The following is a 17,019-nucleotide window of genomic DNA, read 5'->3' on the forward strand; positions in this document are numbered from 1 at the left end:
CAAGAAGCTCCTGCTAAATTGAATTCCAAGGGAAATAATGATTTCAATGTGGAAAGTGAAACTGTAAGAGAATGAAGAAAATACTGGGAAGGACTTTCTAAATATAGCAGCAGGGACAGAGACCATAAAGGAAAAGGGAGAAATTGCACTTTATTTAAACACACACAAACAAATACACTTTCGGTGTTAGATGTTGAAAGAAAGAACATCAACAAAATTAAAAGGCAAATGAAAAACTGGGAAAATATTTACTGTATAGATCATAGGTAAGTGGTTAATATTCTTTTTAAAATTGTATAGGAAACGTGTTACAAATAATTTAGAAAGAAACCAACTTGAATTTAAACATGGACAAAGATTATGAGCAGAAAATTAACAATAGCAGTGAACATTTAAAAATATTTACTTCCACCAGTGACTATTAGGCAGTTTTCATGCAGTAGTGCATTGAACCCTCCCATCAAGTTAGGAATTAGATATTATTATTATCCCATTTTTAGATGAAGAAACTAAGACTTAAAAGGGTTAAGTAATTCGCCTCAGAGTCCAAAAGCTATTGTAATAACTGTGAGGGCTGGGCCTTAAGTTTTTGTTTTTTTTTTTTTTTAAATACAATTTTCAATTTCTTTTTAAATTTTATTTGTTTATTTATGGCTGTGTTGGGTCTTCGTTTCTGTGCGAGGGCTCTCTCTAGTTGCGGCAAGCGGGGGCCACTCTTCATCGCGGTGCGCAGGCCTCTCACTGTCGCGGCCTCTCTTGTTGCGGAGCACAGGCTCCAGACACGCAGGCTCAGTAATTGTGGCTCACGGGCTTAGTTGCTCCGCGGCATGTGGGATCTTCCCAGACCAGGGTTCGAACCCGTGTCCCCTGCATTGGCAGGCAGATTCTCAACCACTGCGCCACCAGGGAAGCCCTGGGCCTTAAGTTTGAACGTGGCTGTTAATTAACCCCTAATATAGACATTGACTCCAGTGCAGATTGTAACCCAGGAAATCATATTTAAAATTCTACCAAAGTTGACACAACAGAAGCTTGCCTTTAATGGAACAATTACTTATTTGCCCAAGGGCCGGGGGTAGTAGCAGGCATGGTGTATCAAACCATTCCTCAGGCACACGAGCATCTGCACAGCGTTATCAGTACTATTCACTCTCTTCTCCCGGGAACATAATGAAAGATCTTCACCAAATTATAGTGTCCCCCTTTCAACTGTGTAATTACAGCTTCTAACATTCTACACATTTCATGTTCACAGAATCTCAGTCCACATCATCCCGATTAAGGTTTCCCTGCCTCTTTGTCTCTCAGGAATTCTTGGCGTTCTGTTTGCAGTCTGGGGCATGGTGGTGCTGTCGGGTTACCCAGTGTGCTGGTACGTGCTGTGGGCGTTTCGTGGTACCGAGATAAACACGAAAATATTCTACTTTCATCAAAACTTTACAGACGTATATATGGAGAAGTCGTGCTCCCTTGCACTTTGTTCCCTCCTGCCTTCCTAGAGAAACACTTTTATTAGCTTCTCTTGCAGCCTCTCCTTCTAGCATTTGTTTATGCAGGTGTGAGTAATTTAGAGTACACTTCCTTATCCCGCCTTAGTTTCTCACCCAAAAGGTAGTATGCGACACACACTCTTCTGCACCTTGGGTTTGGCTTTTTTCCTTTTTCGATTTCACTTAAAAATAAACCCTTAAGATTTTTCCATATTAGTGCAGAGAACTCTTCATTTTTATACCTGAATAGTAGACCATTGTGTAACTGCACTATGATTTATTTAAGCACCTCCTTACCTATGACACTTGGCTCATTTAAAGTCTTTTGCTATTATAAATGATGCTGCAGTGAACAACCATGTATGTATATAATTTCCTATGTATGTGGGTTTATCTCCAGGATCAGTTCGCAGAAGTGGAACGACTGGGTCAGAAGGGGAGAAGCATTTGGAATTTTGGTAGATGTGCCCAGTTGCCCCCAAGGGTAATACCAGTCGGCCGACCTACCAGGCATATGTGTATCTGTGTTTCCACAACTTGTTAATGGAGACCGTTGGGATGAACATCTTAGAATTTTATTTTAAGAGTTGTCTATTTCATTTTTAAGGTGTATTAGAAAAAACGTAATTTGCACATCAATCCCACAAGTTCACACTCTTAGAGAGTTTTATTTTAAAATAGGTTTAAGTAAAAGTGGCAAGCCGAGTTAAAGAAAAGCGCCAAGTAATAAATAATATTATAGGTAGTATATAGACGTGCAAAAATATGACAACTCAAGACTGAAGTTTGGGAAGTGTTACCATGATTATATTTTCTCTTTGGAGTAATAAAATCAGGAGCCTGTACTTCCTGTGTACAGGGCACTGTGCTGGGAGCTTTAATCATCACAACCAATCTATGAGGTGGGTACTGTTTTCATCTCCATTTTATGGACAAGGAACCAGAGACTCAGAGTGGTTAAGTCACTTACCTGAGGCCACACAGTTAACTCCAGAGCCCATGTTTGTAAACTTCCTTCTGTTCTGACAGTATTTTCAAACGAGATCTCCAGGTTCGCCTTGCTGTCGACCTGCCAGGAAGCAAACCTTCCAGGCTTTTGTAGCCTATAAAGGTCCAGGGATGACACAATCTGAATTTACAGGTTGCTCTGACTTCCTACTCTGACTGATGCTGTTGGTGTGGGCTTTCATGACCTTTGTGTTTCAACACAGCTTCTGTATTCCTGCAGCTTTGTCTCAGCTCAGCCGGATTTCAGCCCACCTGTGCACAAAGCCACACAGCCCATTCAGATGGAGAAAGGCTATTTTAGGTTTTGATTTAGAGGTTTAAAGTTTTTTTTTTTTTTTTTTTCTCATCTCTGCTTCCTTCCTCCTTAGCTGCATGTGCCTGGAGTCAGGTGATGAACTGAAGATGCTGAGCTGGGTTCGGCCTGTCCTTTGGTCCTGGGGAGTATCTGTTCACAGTGAAGACTCTGGTTTGGGGGTTGGGGTGGGGAGCTCCGAGTGACCTGACTCTGGCTGGTGCTGCATTTGTGTGGGATGAAGGGTATCATTATCTGTTACCCCCTGTTGGGTGGGAGACCCTCTGGGAAGGCTGAGGAGCAGGAGGCAGCCAGGTGACACTCGGGCATCCCCACTCTGTTGCCTGCATCTTTGGAGCCTGACAAACTTGATTCCACTCCTGTCTCTCCCACTTCCTTACTTTGTGACCTTGGACAAGTTACTTCTCTAAGCCTCAGTTTAGTCATCTGGAATACCAGGATAATAACTCCTCCCTCATTGGCCATTATGAGGCTTTAATGATGTTATATGGAACCCTTAGCACAGTGCTTGGCAGAGAGTCTGCTGAATTCATGGTGGCAGTAAGAGTCACAGTAGTTGATTATCATTTTGTTGTTGTTATTTGGCAATCTCTTGGATCAAAATCAGAAGTGGAAGAAAACTTGGAATCCAAGTTTGCCTAGTACAAAGCATGATGGAGCTCAACCCCATGAAACAATGGGTAGAAGAATCATGCCAGGACCCTGTGGGAACCTGGTTCCTAAGGGTGGGAGAGATGACCAGGGACACTGGAAATCAAGTGGTGATGCTGGGGTAGGGATAAGACAGTTTCTAACCCATTTCTTTTATTTTTTAGATTTTTTTTTAATTTTAAAATTTTATTTATTTTTTTATACAGCAGGTTCTTATTAGTCATCAATTTTATACACATCAGTGTATACATGTCAATCCCAATCGCCCAATTCATCACACCACCATCCCCACCCCACCGCGGCTTTCCCCCCTTGGTGTCCATATGTTTGTTCTCTACATCTGTGTCTCAACTTCTGCCCTGCAAACCGGTTCATCTGTACCATTTTTCTAGGTTCCACATACATGCGTTAATATACGATATTTGTTTTTCTCTTTATGACTTACTTCACTCTGTATGACAGTCTCTAGATCCATCCACGTCTCAACAAATGACCCAATTTCATTCCTTTTTATGGCTGAGTAATATTCCATCATATATATGTACCACAACTTCTTTATCCATTCGTCTGTCGATGGGCATTTAGGTTGCTTCCATGACCTGGCTATTGTAAATAGTGCTGCAGTGAACATTGGGGTGCATGTGTCTTTTTGAATTATGGTTTTCTCTGGATATATGCCCAGTAGTGGGATTGCTGGATCATATGGTAATTCTATTTTTAGTTTTTTAAGGAACCTCCATACTGTTCTCCATAGTGGCTGTATCAATTTACATTCCCACCAACAGTGCAAGAGGGTTCCCTTTTCTCCACACCCTCTCCAGCATTTGTTGTTTGTAGATTTTCTGATGATGCCCATTCTAACTGGTGTGAGGTGATACCTCATTGTAGTTATTTATTTATTTGTTTAAATAAATTTATTTATTTATTTACTATTTTTGGCTGTGTTGGGTCTTCGTTTCTCTGCGAGGGCTTTCTCTAGTTGCGGCGAGCGGGGGCCACTCTTCATCGCGGTGCACAGGCCTCTCACTATCGTGGCCTCTCTTGTGGAGCACAGGCTCCAGACGTGCAGGCTCAGTAGTTGTGGCTCACGGGCCCAGTTGCTCCGCGGCATGTGGGATCTTCCCAGACCAGGGCTCGAACCCGTGTCCCCTGCCTTGGCAGGCGGATTCTCAACCACTGCGCCACCAGGGAAGCCCCTCATTGGAGTTTTGATTTGCATTTCTCTAATAATTAGTGATGTTGAGCAGTTTTCATGTGCTTCTTGGCCATCTGTATGTCTTCTTTGGAGAAATGTCTATTTAGGTCTTCTGCCCATTTTTGGATTGGGTTGTTTGTTTCTTTAATATTGAGCTGCATGAGCTGTTTATATATTTTGGAGATTAATCCTTTGTCCGTTGATTCGTTTGCAAATATTTTCTCCCATTCTGAGGGTTGTCTTTTCGTCTTGTTTATGGTTCCCTTTGCTGTGCAAAAGCTTTGAAGTTTCACTAGGTCCCATTTGGTTATTTTTGTTTTTATTTCCATTACTCTAGGAGGTGGACCAAAAAAGATCTTGCTGTGATTTATGTCAAAGAGTGTTCTTCCTATGTTTTCCTCTGAGAGTTTTACAGTGTCTGGTCTTATATTTAGGTCTTGAATCCATTTTGAGTTTATTTTTGTGTATGGTGTTAGGGAGTGTTCTAATTTCATTCTTTTACATGTAGCTGTCCAGTTTTCCCAGCACCACTTATTGAAGAGACTGTCTTTTCTCCATTTTATATCCTTGCCTCCTTTGTCATAGATGAGTTGACCATAGGTGCGTGGGTTTATCTCTGGGCTTTCTATCTTGTTCCATTGATCTGTGTTTCTGTTTTTGTGCCAGTACCATATTGTCTTGATGACTGTAGCTTTGTAGTATAGTCTGAAGTCAGGAAGTCTGATTCCTCCAGCTCCGTTTTTTTCCCTCAAGACCGCTTTGGCTATTCGGGGTCTTTTGTGTCTCCATACAAATTTTAAGATTTTTTGTTCAAGTTTCGTAAAAGATGCCATTGGTAATTTGATAGGGATTGCATTGAATCTGTAGATTGCTTTGGGTAGTATAGTCATTTTCACAATATTGATTCTTCCAATCCAAGAACATGGTATATCTCTCCATCTATTTGTATCATCTTTAATTTCTTACATCAGTGTCTTATAGTTTTCTGCATACAGGTCTTTTGTCTCCCTAGATAGGTTGATTCCTAGGTATTTTATTCTTTTTGTTGCAATGGTAAATGGGAGTGTTTCCTTAATTTCTCTTTCAGATTTTTCATCATTAGTGTATAGGAATGCAAGAGATTTCTGTGCATTAATTTTGTATCCTGCAACTTTACCAAATTCATTGATTAGTTCTAGTAGTTTTCTGGTGGCATCTTTAGGATTTTCTACATATAGTATCATGTCATCAGCAAACAGTGACAGTTTTACTTCTTCTTTTCCAATTTGTATTCCTTTTATTTCTTTTTCTTCTCTGATTGCTGTGGCTAGGACTTCCAAAACTGTTGAATAAGAGTGACAAGAGTGGACATCCTTGTCTTGTTCCTGATCTTAGTGGAAATGCTTTCAGTTTTTCACCATTGAGTATGATGCTTGCTGTGGGTTTGTCATATATGGCCTTTATTATATTGAGGTAGGTTCCCTCCATGCCCATTTTCTGGAGAGTTTTTATCATAAATTGGTGTTGAATTTTGTCAAAAGCTTTTCCTGCATCAATTGAGATGATCATATGGTTTTTATTCCTTAATTTGTTAACATGGTGTATCACATTGATTGATTTGCGTATATTGAAGAATCCTTGCATCCCTGGGATAAATCCCACTTGATCATGGTGTCTGATCCTTTTAATGTGCTGTTGGATTCTGTTTGCTAGTATTTTAATCAGGATTTTTGCATCTATGCTCATCAGTGATATTGGTCTGTAATTTTCTTTTTTTGTAGTATCTTTGTCTGGTTTTGGTCTCAGGTTGATGGTGGCTTCGTAGAATTAATTTGGGAGTGTTTCTCCCTCTGCAATTTTTTGGAAGAGTTGAGAAGGATGGGTGTTAGCTCTTCTCTAAATGTTTGATAGAAATTGCCTGTGAAGCCATCTGGTCCTGGACTTTTGTTTGTTGGAAGATTTTTAATTACAGTTTCAATTTCATTACTTTTGATAGGTCTGTTTATATTTTCTAATTCTTCCTGGTTCAGTCTTGGAAAATTGTACCTTTCCAAGAATTTGTCCATTTCTTCGTGGTTGTGCATTTTATTGGCATATAGTTGTTTGTAGTAGTCTTTTATAATCCTTTGTATTTCTGCAGTGTCAGTTGTGATTTCTCCTTTTCCATTTCTAATTTTATTGATTTGCGTCCTCTCTCTTTTTTTTCTTGATGAGTCTGGCTAAGGGTTTATCAGTTTTGTTTATCATCTCAAAGAACCAGCTTTTAGTTTTATTGATCTTTGCTATTGTTTTCTTTGTTTCTATTTCATTTATATCTGCTCTGATCTTTATGATTTCTTTCCTTCTACTGACTTTGGGTTTTCTTTGTTCTTCTTTCTCTAGTTATTTTAAGTGTAGGGTTAGATTGTTTATTTGAGAGTTTTCTTGTTTCTTGAGGTAAGATTGAATTGCTGTAAACTTGCCTCTTAGAACTGCTTTTGCTGCGTCCCATAGGTTTTGGGTTGTCATGTTTTGATTGTCATTTTTTCTATGTATTTTTTAATTTCTTCTTTGATTTCTTCAGTGATCTCTTGCTTATTTAGTAGTGCACTGTTTAGCCTCCATGTATTTGTGTTTTTTACAGTTTTTTTGCTGTAATTGATTTCCAGTCTCATAACGCTGTGGTCAGAAAAGATGCTTGATATGATTTCAATTTTCTAAAATTTTCAGAGGCTTGATTTGTGACCCAAGATGTGATCTATCCTGGAGACTGTTCTGTGTGCACTTGAGGAGAAAGTGTATTCTGCCACTTTTGGGTGGAATGTTCTATAAATATGAATTAGATCTATCTGGTCTATTGTGTCATTTAAAGGTTGTGTTTCGTTATTTATTTTCTGTTTGGATGATCTGTCCATTGGTGTAAGTGGGGTGTTAAAGTCCCCTACTATTATTGTGTTACTGTTGATTTCTCCTTTCATGGTTATTATCATTTGCCTTATGTATTGAGGTACTCCTATGCTGAGTGCATAAGCATTTATAATTGTTATATTCTTCTTGGATTGATCCTTTGATCATTATGTAGTGTCCCTCATCTCTTTTAACAGTCTTTATTTTAAAGTCTATTTTATCTGATGCGAGTATTGCTACTTCAGCTTTCTTTTGATTTCCATTTGCATGGAATATCTTTTTCCATCCTCTCACTTTCAGTCTGTATGTGTCCCTAGGTCTGAAATGGGTCTCTTGTAGACAGCATATATATGGGTCTTGTTTTTGTATCCATTCAGCCAGTCTGTGTCTTTTGGTTGGGTCATTTAATCCATTTACATTCAAGGTTATTATCGATATGTATGTTCCTATTACCATTTTCTTAGTTGTTTTGAGTTTGTTTTTGTGGGTCTTTTTCTTCTCATGTGTTTCCTGCTTAGAGAAGTTTCTTTAGCATTTGTTGTAAAGCTGGTTTGGTGGTGCTGAATTCTCTTAGCTTTTGCTTGTCTGAAAAGCTTTTGACTTCTCCATCAAATCTGAATGAGATCCTTGCTGGGTAGAGTAATCTTGGTTGTAGGTTTTTCTCTTTCATGACTTTAAGTATATCCTGCCACCCCCTTCTGGCTTGCAGAGTTTCTGCTGAAAAATCAGCTGATAACCTTATGGGGATTCCTTTGTATGTTATTTTTTGTTTTTCCCTTGCTGCTTTTAGTATTTTTTCTTTGAATTTAATTTTGGTTATTTTAATATGTGTCTTGGTTTGTTTTTCCTAAGGTTTATCCTGTATGGGACTCTCTGTGCTTCCTGGACTTGGGTAACTATTTCTTTTTCCATGTTAGGGAAGTTTTCAACTATAATCTCTTCAAATATTTTCTCAGAACCTTTCTTTTTCTCTTCTTCTTCTGTGACCCCTATAATTTGAATGTTGCTGCATTTAGTGTTGTCCCAGAGGTCTCTGAGATTGTCTTCAATTCTTTTCATTCTTTTTTCTTTATTCCACTCCTTAGCAGTTATTCCACCATTTTGTCTTCCAGCTCACTTATTCATTCTTCTGCCTCAGTTATTGATTCCTTCTAGTGTATTTTTATTTTTCATTTCAGTTATTGTGTTGTTCATCTCTGTTCTTTAGTTCTTCTAGATGTTTGTTAAGCATTTCTTGTATTTTCTCATTCCATGCCTCCATTCTATTTCTGAGATTCTGGATCATCTTTACTATCATTACTCTGAATTCTTTTTCAGGTAGATTGCCTATTTCCTCTTCATTTATTTGGTTTTGTAGGTTTTTACCTTGCTCCTTCATCTGTGACATATTTTTTTGCTGTCTCTTTTTTTGTTTTTTTTAATGAATGGGATTCTGTTCCTGTCTTACTGGTTGTTTGGCCTGAGGCTTCCAACACTGGAGTTTGTAGGCTATTGGGTAGAGCTGGGTCTTGGTGCTGAGATGAGGAACTCTGTGACATCTCACTCCAATGAATATTCCCTGGGGTCTAAGGTTCTCTGTTAGTCCTGTGGTTTGGACTCGGAGCTCCCACCGCAGGAGCTTCAGCCCGACCCTGGGCTCATGAACCAAGATCCCACAAGCTGCATGGGGTGGCAAAAAAAAAAAAGAAAAAAAAGAAAAAAAGAACACTAACAAAGTAAAAAATAAAATTAGACTAGGAAACTAACAGATATGTTAGAAAGAATAGAAAAATAAAAATATAGATGAATCAACAACTGAAAGGTACATCAGTACCACAATAGTAAAAAAGAGGAGGAGGGAAAAGAAAATAAAGGGGGGGGGGAAAGGCCTTGGCTGTGGAGAGTGGGACCTAAGCAAGGGCGAGGTTTGGGTGGTGGGCGGGGCCTATGCTCAGGACCCACAGGGCTGGGAAAGGCCCTGGGGGCTGTGGGGGGTGGGGCTTAGGCTCAAGGAACAGAAGGGGCCCAGGCGTGCCTCCTACCCCTGGTTTCAGGGGGCGGGGGACCTCACCTGGGAGCCCAGCAGGCTTCCTGGGCTCGAGTGGGTGGGGCAGACGCCCTCCTCTCCTCTCCCGCTCCTCCCAGAGTGCCCCTCCCGGCTGCCTCTCCTGATCTCCCCGGCCTCCCTCCTATGCCCCCAAGGACCCACGTGGCCTGGAGGGGGCTTTGGAGGGTGGGGGATGGGCCTGGGAGCTCAGCAGGCTCCTCGGGCCCGAGTGGGCGGGGCAGTCGCCCTCTGCTCCTCTCCTGCTCTTCTTGGAGCGTCCCTCCCACCTGCCTCTCCTGATCTCCCCAGCCTCAGGGGCGCCGATCCTCTCTGGCCTCCACTTCTCCTCCCCCCTCAGTCCCCCTACATCCTACCGGTTCACTATGGGGTTCCTCCCATCTCCTTGGGTGTCAGAGTTCCCCACCAGCAGCCGGCAGGCACCCTAGTGGGGAGAAGCCAACTCCTCGTCTTCCCATACTGCCATCTTGACTGTCCCTCCTGCACTACTGTTTCTTGACTGCTCCTCCCTTGTCTCTGCATCCCCTCTCTACCCTGATTGGCAACTGTTTGAACCTGCCCTTTGGAACTCAGGGAAGGTCATGGAGGCTGAACAGAAAGGCTCCCGTGCCCAGGAGCCCCACAGGGTCCTGCTCGTTTCAATAGTATGTGGTCAGAAATGCTTGAATCCTTCTCCCTGAGATTCCTCACTAAGATTTATCCATGGAGGAAAGTGCAAAGCCAGCAAAGAGCAACTTTATTGTTAGTTGGGGTTTTGCTTCAAATCTCGAAGTAGAGCTCATGAGGCCCTCGGGGACTCCTTTTTTCTATATTAGGTAGGCCTAAGGACATTTAAAACATACTCAAAACTAATTCTTGGCTCCTATAGGTTAACATATCAGGGAACCCAGAAGGAAATACAAAACCAAGAGGAGAGAGAGAACTTGTCCTAGGTCTTGGAGTGGAGCTGGTCCAGACTATTCATGCCCAACATTCTTAGGGTGAGGCCACGGCCACCCAGCAGCTTCCTGGGAGAGGGAGAGAAAGAGAAAGATGGTGGTGCAGCTTTTAAAGCCTGTGCAGGCTCCACCCACCAGGCTGGGCCAATCAGTGTCTTGGAATCTGACCAACCAGATAGGTTCTCCTCCTTTGAGGCTGAGTAGGGGAGTGAGAGAAGCCTTGAGTTCCCCCTTCAGGCCAATACCAGTGGTGAACAGGTGTTTCTTTTTAGGCAGATTTGAGACACTCATTTCTCAACTTTAAGGTGAATTCTCAAAGGCCAGGGAAGTGTCTTATGGCACAGAGCACTGGGACTATTTCCAGGAACCAGAGGTATTTCTGCGTCCCATTGCCTAAGAATGGAAACATGGCTGGTTAAGCCATCAACTGGGAGCCTTTAGTTTCCCTTTTTGATTTCCAAAAAATTGTTACTAGGAAAAAAATTGTAAAAAAATTGTAAAAAAAAAAAAAATTGTAGCACCTCAATCCTTGAGCAGGACAAGTGGCTCCTGGGGTCCTTCTGCATCCTGGGAGCCCTGCAGTGTCCCACGGCCAGAGCAGAGCTGACCCAGCCTCTAAAACTTGGCCGTTCAGAGCTGTGCAAGGGCCAACACTTCATCTGCCTGACCGCAGAGGCTTGGAATGTCATGAAAGAAACTTTGTAGCTCATTAAGAAGATGCAGGCCAACAGAAGTCTTCAGGGATGGATGGGATTTTAGGCAGGCTTGTTGAGACAGAGTTTTCAAGCAGCAAAATTCACTTTCTTTACATATAGTAAAATTCACCGCAGTTGATATATAGCACATTCCAGTCACCCCATAAAAGTTCCCACATGCTGTCCCATTGTTGTCAATGCCCTTTCCACCCCCAATCTTTCTTAACCACTGATCTGTTTTCTGTCCCCATAGTTTTGCCTTTTCTAGAATGTCATTTAAATGGAATCATATAGCGTGTAGCCTTTGATTTAAACAGAATCAAACAGCATGTGTTTGACAGCTTTATCTTACCCTAATGCTTTGAGATTCATGAATGTTACCTGTATCAGTAGTTCATTCTTTCTTACTGCTGAGAAGTATTCCGTTGTGTGGACATACCACACTTTGTTTATCCATTCACACGTTGAATGTTGAATACTTTGGTTGTTTCCAGACTTTGGCTATTATAAGTAAAGTAGCTATAAACTTTCAAGTTTTTCTGTGGATAGATGTATTCATTTCACATCTAGGAGTGGGACTACTGGGTCATATGTTATAAGGGTATGTTTGTAAGAAACTGCCACACTGTTTTCCAAAGAGGTGCTACCATTTTGCATTCTCCCCAGCATTGTAGGAGAGTTCCAATAGTGTTCTCTCCACATCAGCACTTGGTATTGTCAGTATCAATTTTCTAAAATTTTAGCCATTCTGGAAGGTACAAGGATTATTTTTAAATTTTTTAAATAACAGTTTCCTAAGGAGAAATGCTCATCATTTTAATAGCGCATAAATAATTTCTACTTATTCTGTCAATTTATTTGCTTACTTGTTCATTTTCTGTCTCTATTAGAATATGTTTATAAAAGGCACCTGCATCAATAAATAAATGTGAATGGATGAATGAATGAATGAATGAATTAGGAGATGGGTAGCATATAGCAAAGGCTAGAACATCAGATCAGCCCTGGGTTGGAACCTAGGGCCCATGATTTTAACTTTTCTCTTTCATAGAGAAAGCAACTTTCAGGTTGGGATGGGAAAGAGAAGAAGGAATTTTTTGGTTAGAGTAGCTCTTGAAGGAGAAAGGCATCATGCAGAGCCAGAGAGTCATGAAGGGCATGGCATATTTGGGAGTATGAGCAAGTCCTGTGTACTGAAAACATAGTGTGTGTTTGGGGGCATAGTTGGGATCACATGGGGGATCTAGTAATAATAATGCAAAAGCTTATACTGCTTACTGTGTGCCAGGCTGTCCTAAGATCTCTACATAGGTTAATTCATTTATTCTTCCCAATGGTCGTATAGCTTATATCATTCTCTCCATCATACAGACAAGGAAAATGAAGCACAAAGAAATTAAATAACTTGCCCCAAATTATGCATCAAAGAAGAGCCCAGGCAGTTTATGCTCCAAAGTCTGGACCTTTAACTACTGCACTACATTGCCAGGTTAGGAAGGGCATGTTAGTTAGTTAAGGAATGGTGTAAGCTGCTGTAACAAATAGCCCCCAAATATAGTGACTTGAACAAGACAGAAGGTAGGTTTTCTCTCAGATGTCTGTCCAAAAGTACAAAGTCCAGGGCTGGTGGGTCCAAGTTTGTGTCCAAGGTGGTCACTTCCACTTCTCACCATCTTCCAGACAATGGGAAGGGAAAAAGGGGCCCTGGAGGCGTACACCTTCCTTTTAAAGGAATGACTGAAACACGTACATCCCGTTGGCCAGAACTCAATCACATGGACACACCAAGCTGCAAGGGAGACTGGGAAATGTGGTCTATAGTTGGGCAGCCACGGTCTCTGCTAAGACTCAAGGGTTCTGTTATTGAAAGGAAGAATGGGTATTGGTGGAAAACTAGTAGTCTCTGCCACAACCTGTAGACTATTCATTGGACTTTGAACTCTGTCCCGTAGATGATGAGGTCCTACTGGGGAGGTTTCATGCACAGACTTGGGTTTTAGATCATCCAGAAGTTGCTTGGCTGATAAAGGAGAGAGAGGTAGGAGCAAGGGGACCTGTTTACCTGATCTGTCTGGTGTTTTGTTTGCCATCTGTGGAGTCCTTGCTGCAGACAAGAGTCAGTAGGTTGGGTTCCCAGATGGAGGACTTGCAGGCACAGTGAGTGTGCTGGAGCAGGATGGGAGCCATCAGTTGTCTTAGTCATTCATTCATTCAATGATTACTTATCAAGCACCACGTTTGGGCACAGAGCTCCAGTGATGGTCCCAACAAGTATGATGAATGCTGGGGGCCAAGTTCACTTCTCTAGGAGTTCTCCAGTGATGCTCAGTGCAGTGTGAAACCGTGGCATGCCACACTGATGCCAGCCTCTTTTGTTTGTTTCTTTTGACCTTAGGACCCCCGAAGCAAACACAAGTTCAAGATCCACACATACTCCAGCCCCACGTTTTGTGACCACTGTGGGTCACTGCTGTATGGACTCATCCACCAGGGGATGAAATGTGACAGTAAGTACATTTGCTCTCTGGCAGCCCCTGCTGACTGGGCTGCTTCCTCATGGTCTACACAGAACATTCTCCCAAGTCCTGGGTGGGCTGGGTACCACTTGTTTGTTGCTGAGTAACAATAACCATTTATGTAGCTCATGATTCTGCAAGGCTGTCCTTTGGGTCTGGGCTGGGCTTACTCATGCCTATGTGGTGGGTTAGCAGGTTGGGTGAGGGGCTGTCTGGGCCTGGAGGGCCTCACCCACCTGTCCGCAAGGATGGCTGGCTGTCACCTGGATGATGGGGATGACGGGGGTTGGGGGACCACGTGTCTTTCGTCCTGAGCAGGCTAGCCTGGGCTTGCTCACACGGAGGTCCCAAGTGCTTTAAGAGGGCAAGTCCCACTGATCAAAGCAAGTCACATGGCAAGGTTCACAGTCCGTGTGGGAGGGGACAGTCCACAGGTATGGACACAGGGAGGCGTGGACAAATCGGGACCATTCCTGCAGCCACGCACACAGCTGTTGCCAGCACCGATATGCGGGGCTGATGCCTTTCTCTGCAGAGAGGAAATCTGCCTCCCTTCAGCACCTACAGTTTATGCTAGAAGTGGGGTGGGCATGTGATTCTCTGACCAGGCTGGGGTGGGAAGAGGCAGGAGGGGGCAGGACTTCTCTTTATTAAGTGAAGGACTGAATGGCCCGAGGGGTGGGGGAGCCAGCAGGCTTTGAGAGCTGCAGCTGCAAAGGGGACGGGGTGGAGATGTGGGGCTCAGTGCTGGTGGCTCCCAGAGGCCTGTTGACCCCAGCAGGCTGAGCAGTCATGAGGCCAGACTGTCCCTGTCACAGGGGTCCTGAGGCCCAGAGGACAGAGAGAGAAACTCTCAGGGGCAGAGAGTGACAGAGAGGAGTATGGGTGTGGATGGGGAGGAAGGGAGCAAGAGACAGAAACACACAAGCACAGACAGGGACGGATTCAGGGGGCAGATGACACGTGTGCCCCAGTGTAGGGAGCGATGGGTGAGGCTACAGAGGGGCCCAGCTAGAGAGAGACTCAAGCAGGAGGGACAGACAGACGGACCAACAGACACAATGATTGGAAGTGACACAGAGAGAGATGCACTCAGTCAGGCTCCCGCAGAGATACCGAGATGGAGAGAGAGCAGAGACAGGCAGAAACACACACATGGAGAGACACAGAAAGAGATGGAGACAAAGAGACGTGACACAGGCACAGAGCATGAAACAGACCTATTCATAGATGCAGACGAGGCAGCGAGAGACACATGCTGAAGCAGAGGAGCAGAGACCAGGAAAGAGACGTACACCGATATGGGTACCGAGAGACAGACAGAAACAGAAACAGGGCAAGAGCCACAGAGACATGCGTGGTGAATGGGGGCTCCCAGGTAGACACATAACAGAGGCAGGGAGAGAGTGGTGCAGGTGCCTTCTGCTTGGGGGACACTGATTCCTCTTAGCGCACGTGGGGCCCCAGGTGGGCCTCAAGGACAGAGAGGGGTGGGTGGGAGGCAGCTTGGGCTGACGCAGAGCCCTGAACGTGGGCACTCAGGTTCCAGGGGGCTCTCCCTTCCTCCCCACCATCCTTCTCTCCCCACAATTCATTTCCAGTTTTGTAATCTGCCTGCTGCCTCCTGGAGCTTGGGCGGGCTGAGAAGGGGTGTCCTCAGCACCCCCTGCCCCTGGGGATGCCGTGCCCCCAGTTCCCCGGGGAATCTCCTGAAATGCAGGCGCCATGGGGTGATCTAGCCTCTCCTCCTGGCTTCTCAAACTGGAACGAGGGTCCCCTAGAGAACACTGGACTCCAGGCACACCTCCCTGGAGCAGCCATGGGACTTAGGGGAAACCAACCACCCACTGAAAGAAGCACAGATGTACTGCAGGAGTGTGGGAAGGGAGCCTGTATTTATCGTATCACACAGGAGACATAAAGGTCCGATTCAGACCTATTCCATTCGTCTTACCCTGCGTCTGATTCTTTTTCTTGCAGTTAGTTTCGGTGGATACTGTGCGGGCTCTGCTCAGGTCCCAAGATGATGCCCCTCCCAGGGGGTGGTTCATGGCAGGTGCCCGGGTGCAGAGGCCTGGTCCTCTTGCATCCGTTTGGGACAACTCTGAAGGGTCACTGGAGGTCCAGAGCTCCCCTTACTGTCAGCCTCGGGCCTCCTCGTGGGCGAGCTCCTCCCGCCCAGGAGCCCTTGCCGTAAACCTGCTCGCTCACAACTCCCATTCTCAGACTCTTTCCACGGAAACCAACCTATGGGCCGTCAATATTTAAAAATCGGGAGATGTCACATACAAGTCAGGATTCCTGCTTAATCTTGAAAAATGGGGCAATCTCGGCAATTTGGAGCATGCACCCTGCGTGGCTGCTCCTGGGTGGGGACACTGCGCTGCCTGGCGGGTCAGGTCCCGCCACACCCGCAGCTTCTCTCGCTGCGTTACCTGCTGCCCGTGCCGCTGAGCTTGGTGCCTCTGGCTTCAGAGCCGTCGGGGCTGCGCGAGGTGCCTCAGCCTTTCGGGAGGACGGACATGTTCCTCCTCCTTTGTCCATCAGGGCCTGGGGTGAGGGGTCGGGGTCGGGGGAGAGTTGGAGAAGCCCTTCTGAGGAGACCCGGGCAGGGCGGGCACGGCCGGCTGGTCTCCGCCAGCTTCGGAGGGAAGGAGGGGAGCAGGAGGGGTCCAGCCTGGACCAGCCTGAGCTGCGCACCCTCCCTCTGTCCCCGCAGCCTGCATGATGAACGTCCACAAGCGCTGCGTGATGAACGTCCCCAGCCTCTGCGGCACAGACCACACGGAGCGCCGCGGCCGCATCTACATCCAGGCCCACATCGAGAGGGAGGTCCTTATCGTTGTCGGTAGGTGGCGCTGGGGCTCCCGCTCCGGTTCCGCTAGGTTCGGACCTGGCTGGACCGCTGAGTTAGGGGAGGGGAGGTTGGTGGAGGGATGGGCGGTGCAGGGGCGGAGCGAGAGGTGCGGTGACACTGCCTTCCTCTTCTACCCCCTCCCCCCGCCGCCGCCGCCCCCCATTACAGCCCATCCCCGCTGTAGGCATCCTTAGAGAATGCATCCCCGCAGGGCGAAGCTCTCAGCACCTCTGGTGCGCTGGAGCTTAGAGTTGGGGCACCAGCAGTACATTACTTTTCTCGAAGACCTCAAAGGAGCCAGTAGAGTAGACAAAATGCTGAACACCTTAATTTTATGGCACTGTGCGCCCCTGGGGGCTTTCCATGTATTTGAAGTATTTCTTTCTTAAACCTGACGGCGGCCTCACTGGTCCCTGTTCTGTTATTCTCCGTACTTTTCGCGCTTCT

General features: G+C 44.9%; 1 protein-coding gene across 2 annotated transcripts in view; it reads left to right on the forward strand.

Annotated features, from left to right (window-relative positions):
• PRKCB (protein kinase C beta) overlaps window positions 1–17,019 on the forward strand; it is a 310,014-nt gene that overhangs the window by 152,205 nt on the left and 140,790 nt on the right. For both annotated transcript variants that reach the window (XM_061209992.1, XM_061209991.1), the window contains exons 4-5: window positions 13,595–13,706; window positions 16,435–16,563. In XM_061209992.1, the coding sequence (XP_061065975.1) occupies window positions 13,595–13,706; window positions 16,435–16,563 (241 nt within the window). The remainder of the gene's footprint in view (window positions 1–13,594; window positions 13,707–16,434; window positions 16,564–17,019) is intronic.

The sequence above is a fragment of the Eubalaena glacialis genome, chromosome 13 (genome assembly GCF_028564815.1).
Source record: "Eubalaena glacialis isolate mEubGla1 chromosome 13, mEubGla1.1.hap2.+ XY, whole genome shotgun sequence".
In the NCBI taxonomy this organism is placed as follows: domain Eukaryota; kingdom Metazoa; phylum Chordata; class Mammalia; order Artiodactyla; family Balaenidae; genus Eubalaena; species Eubalaena glacialis.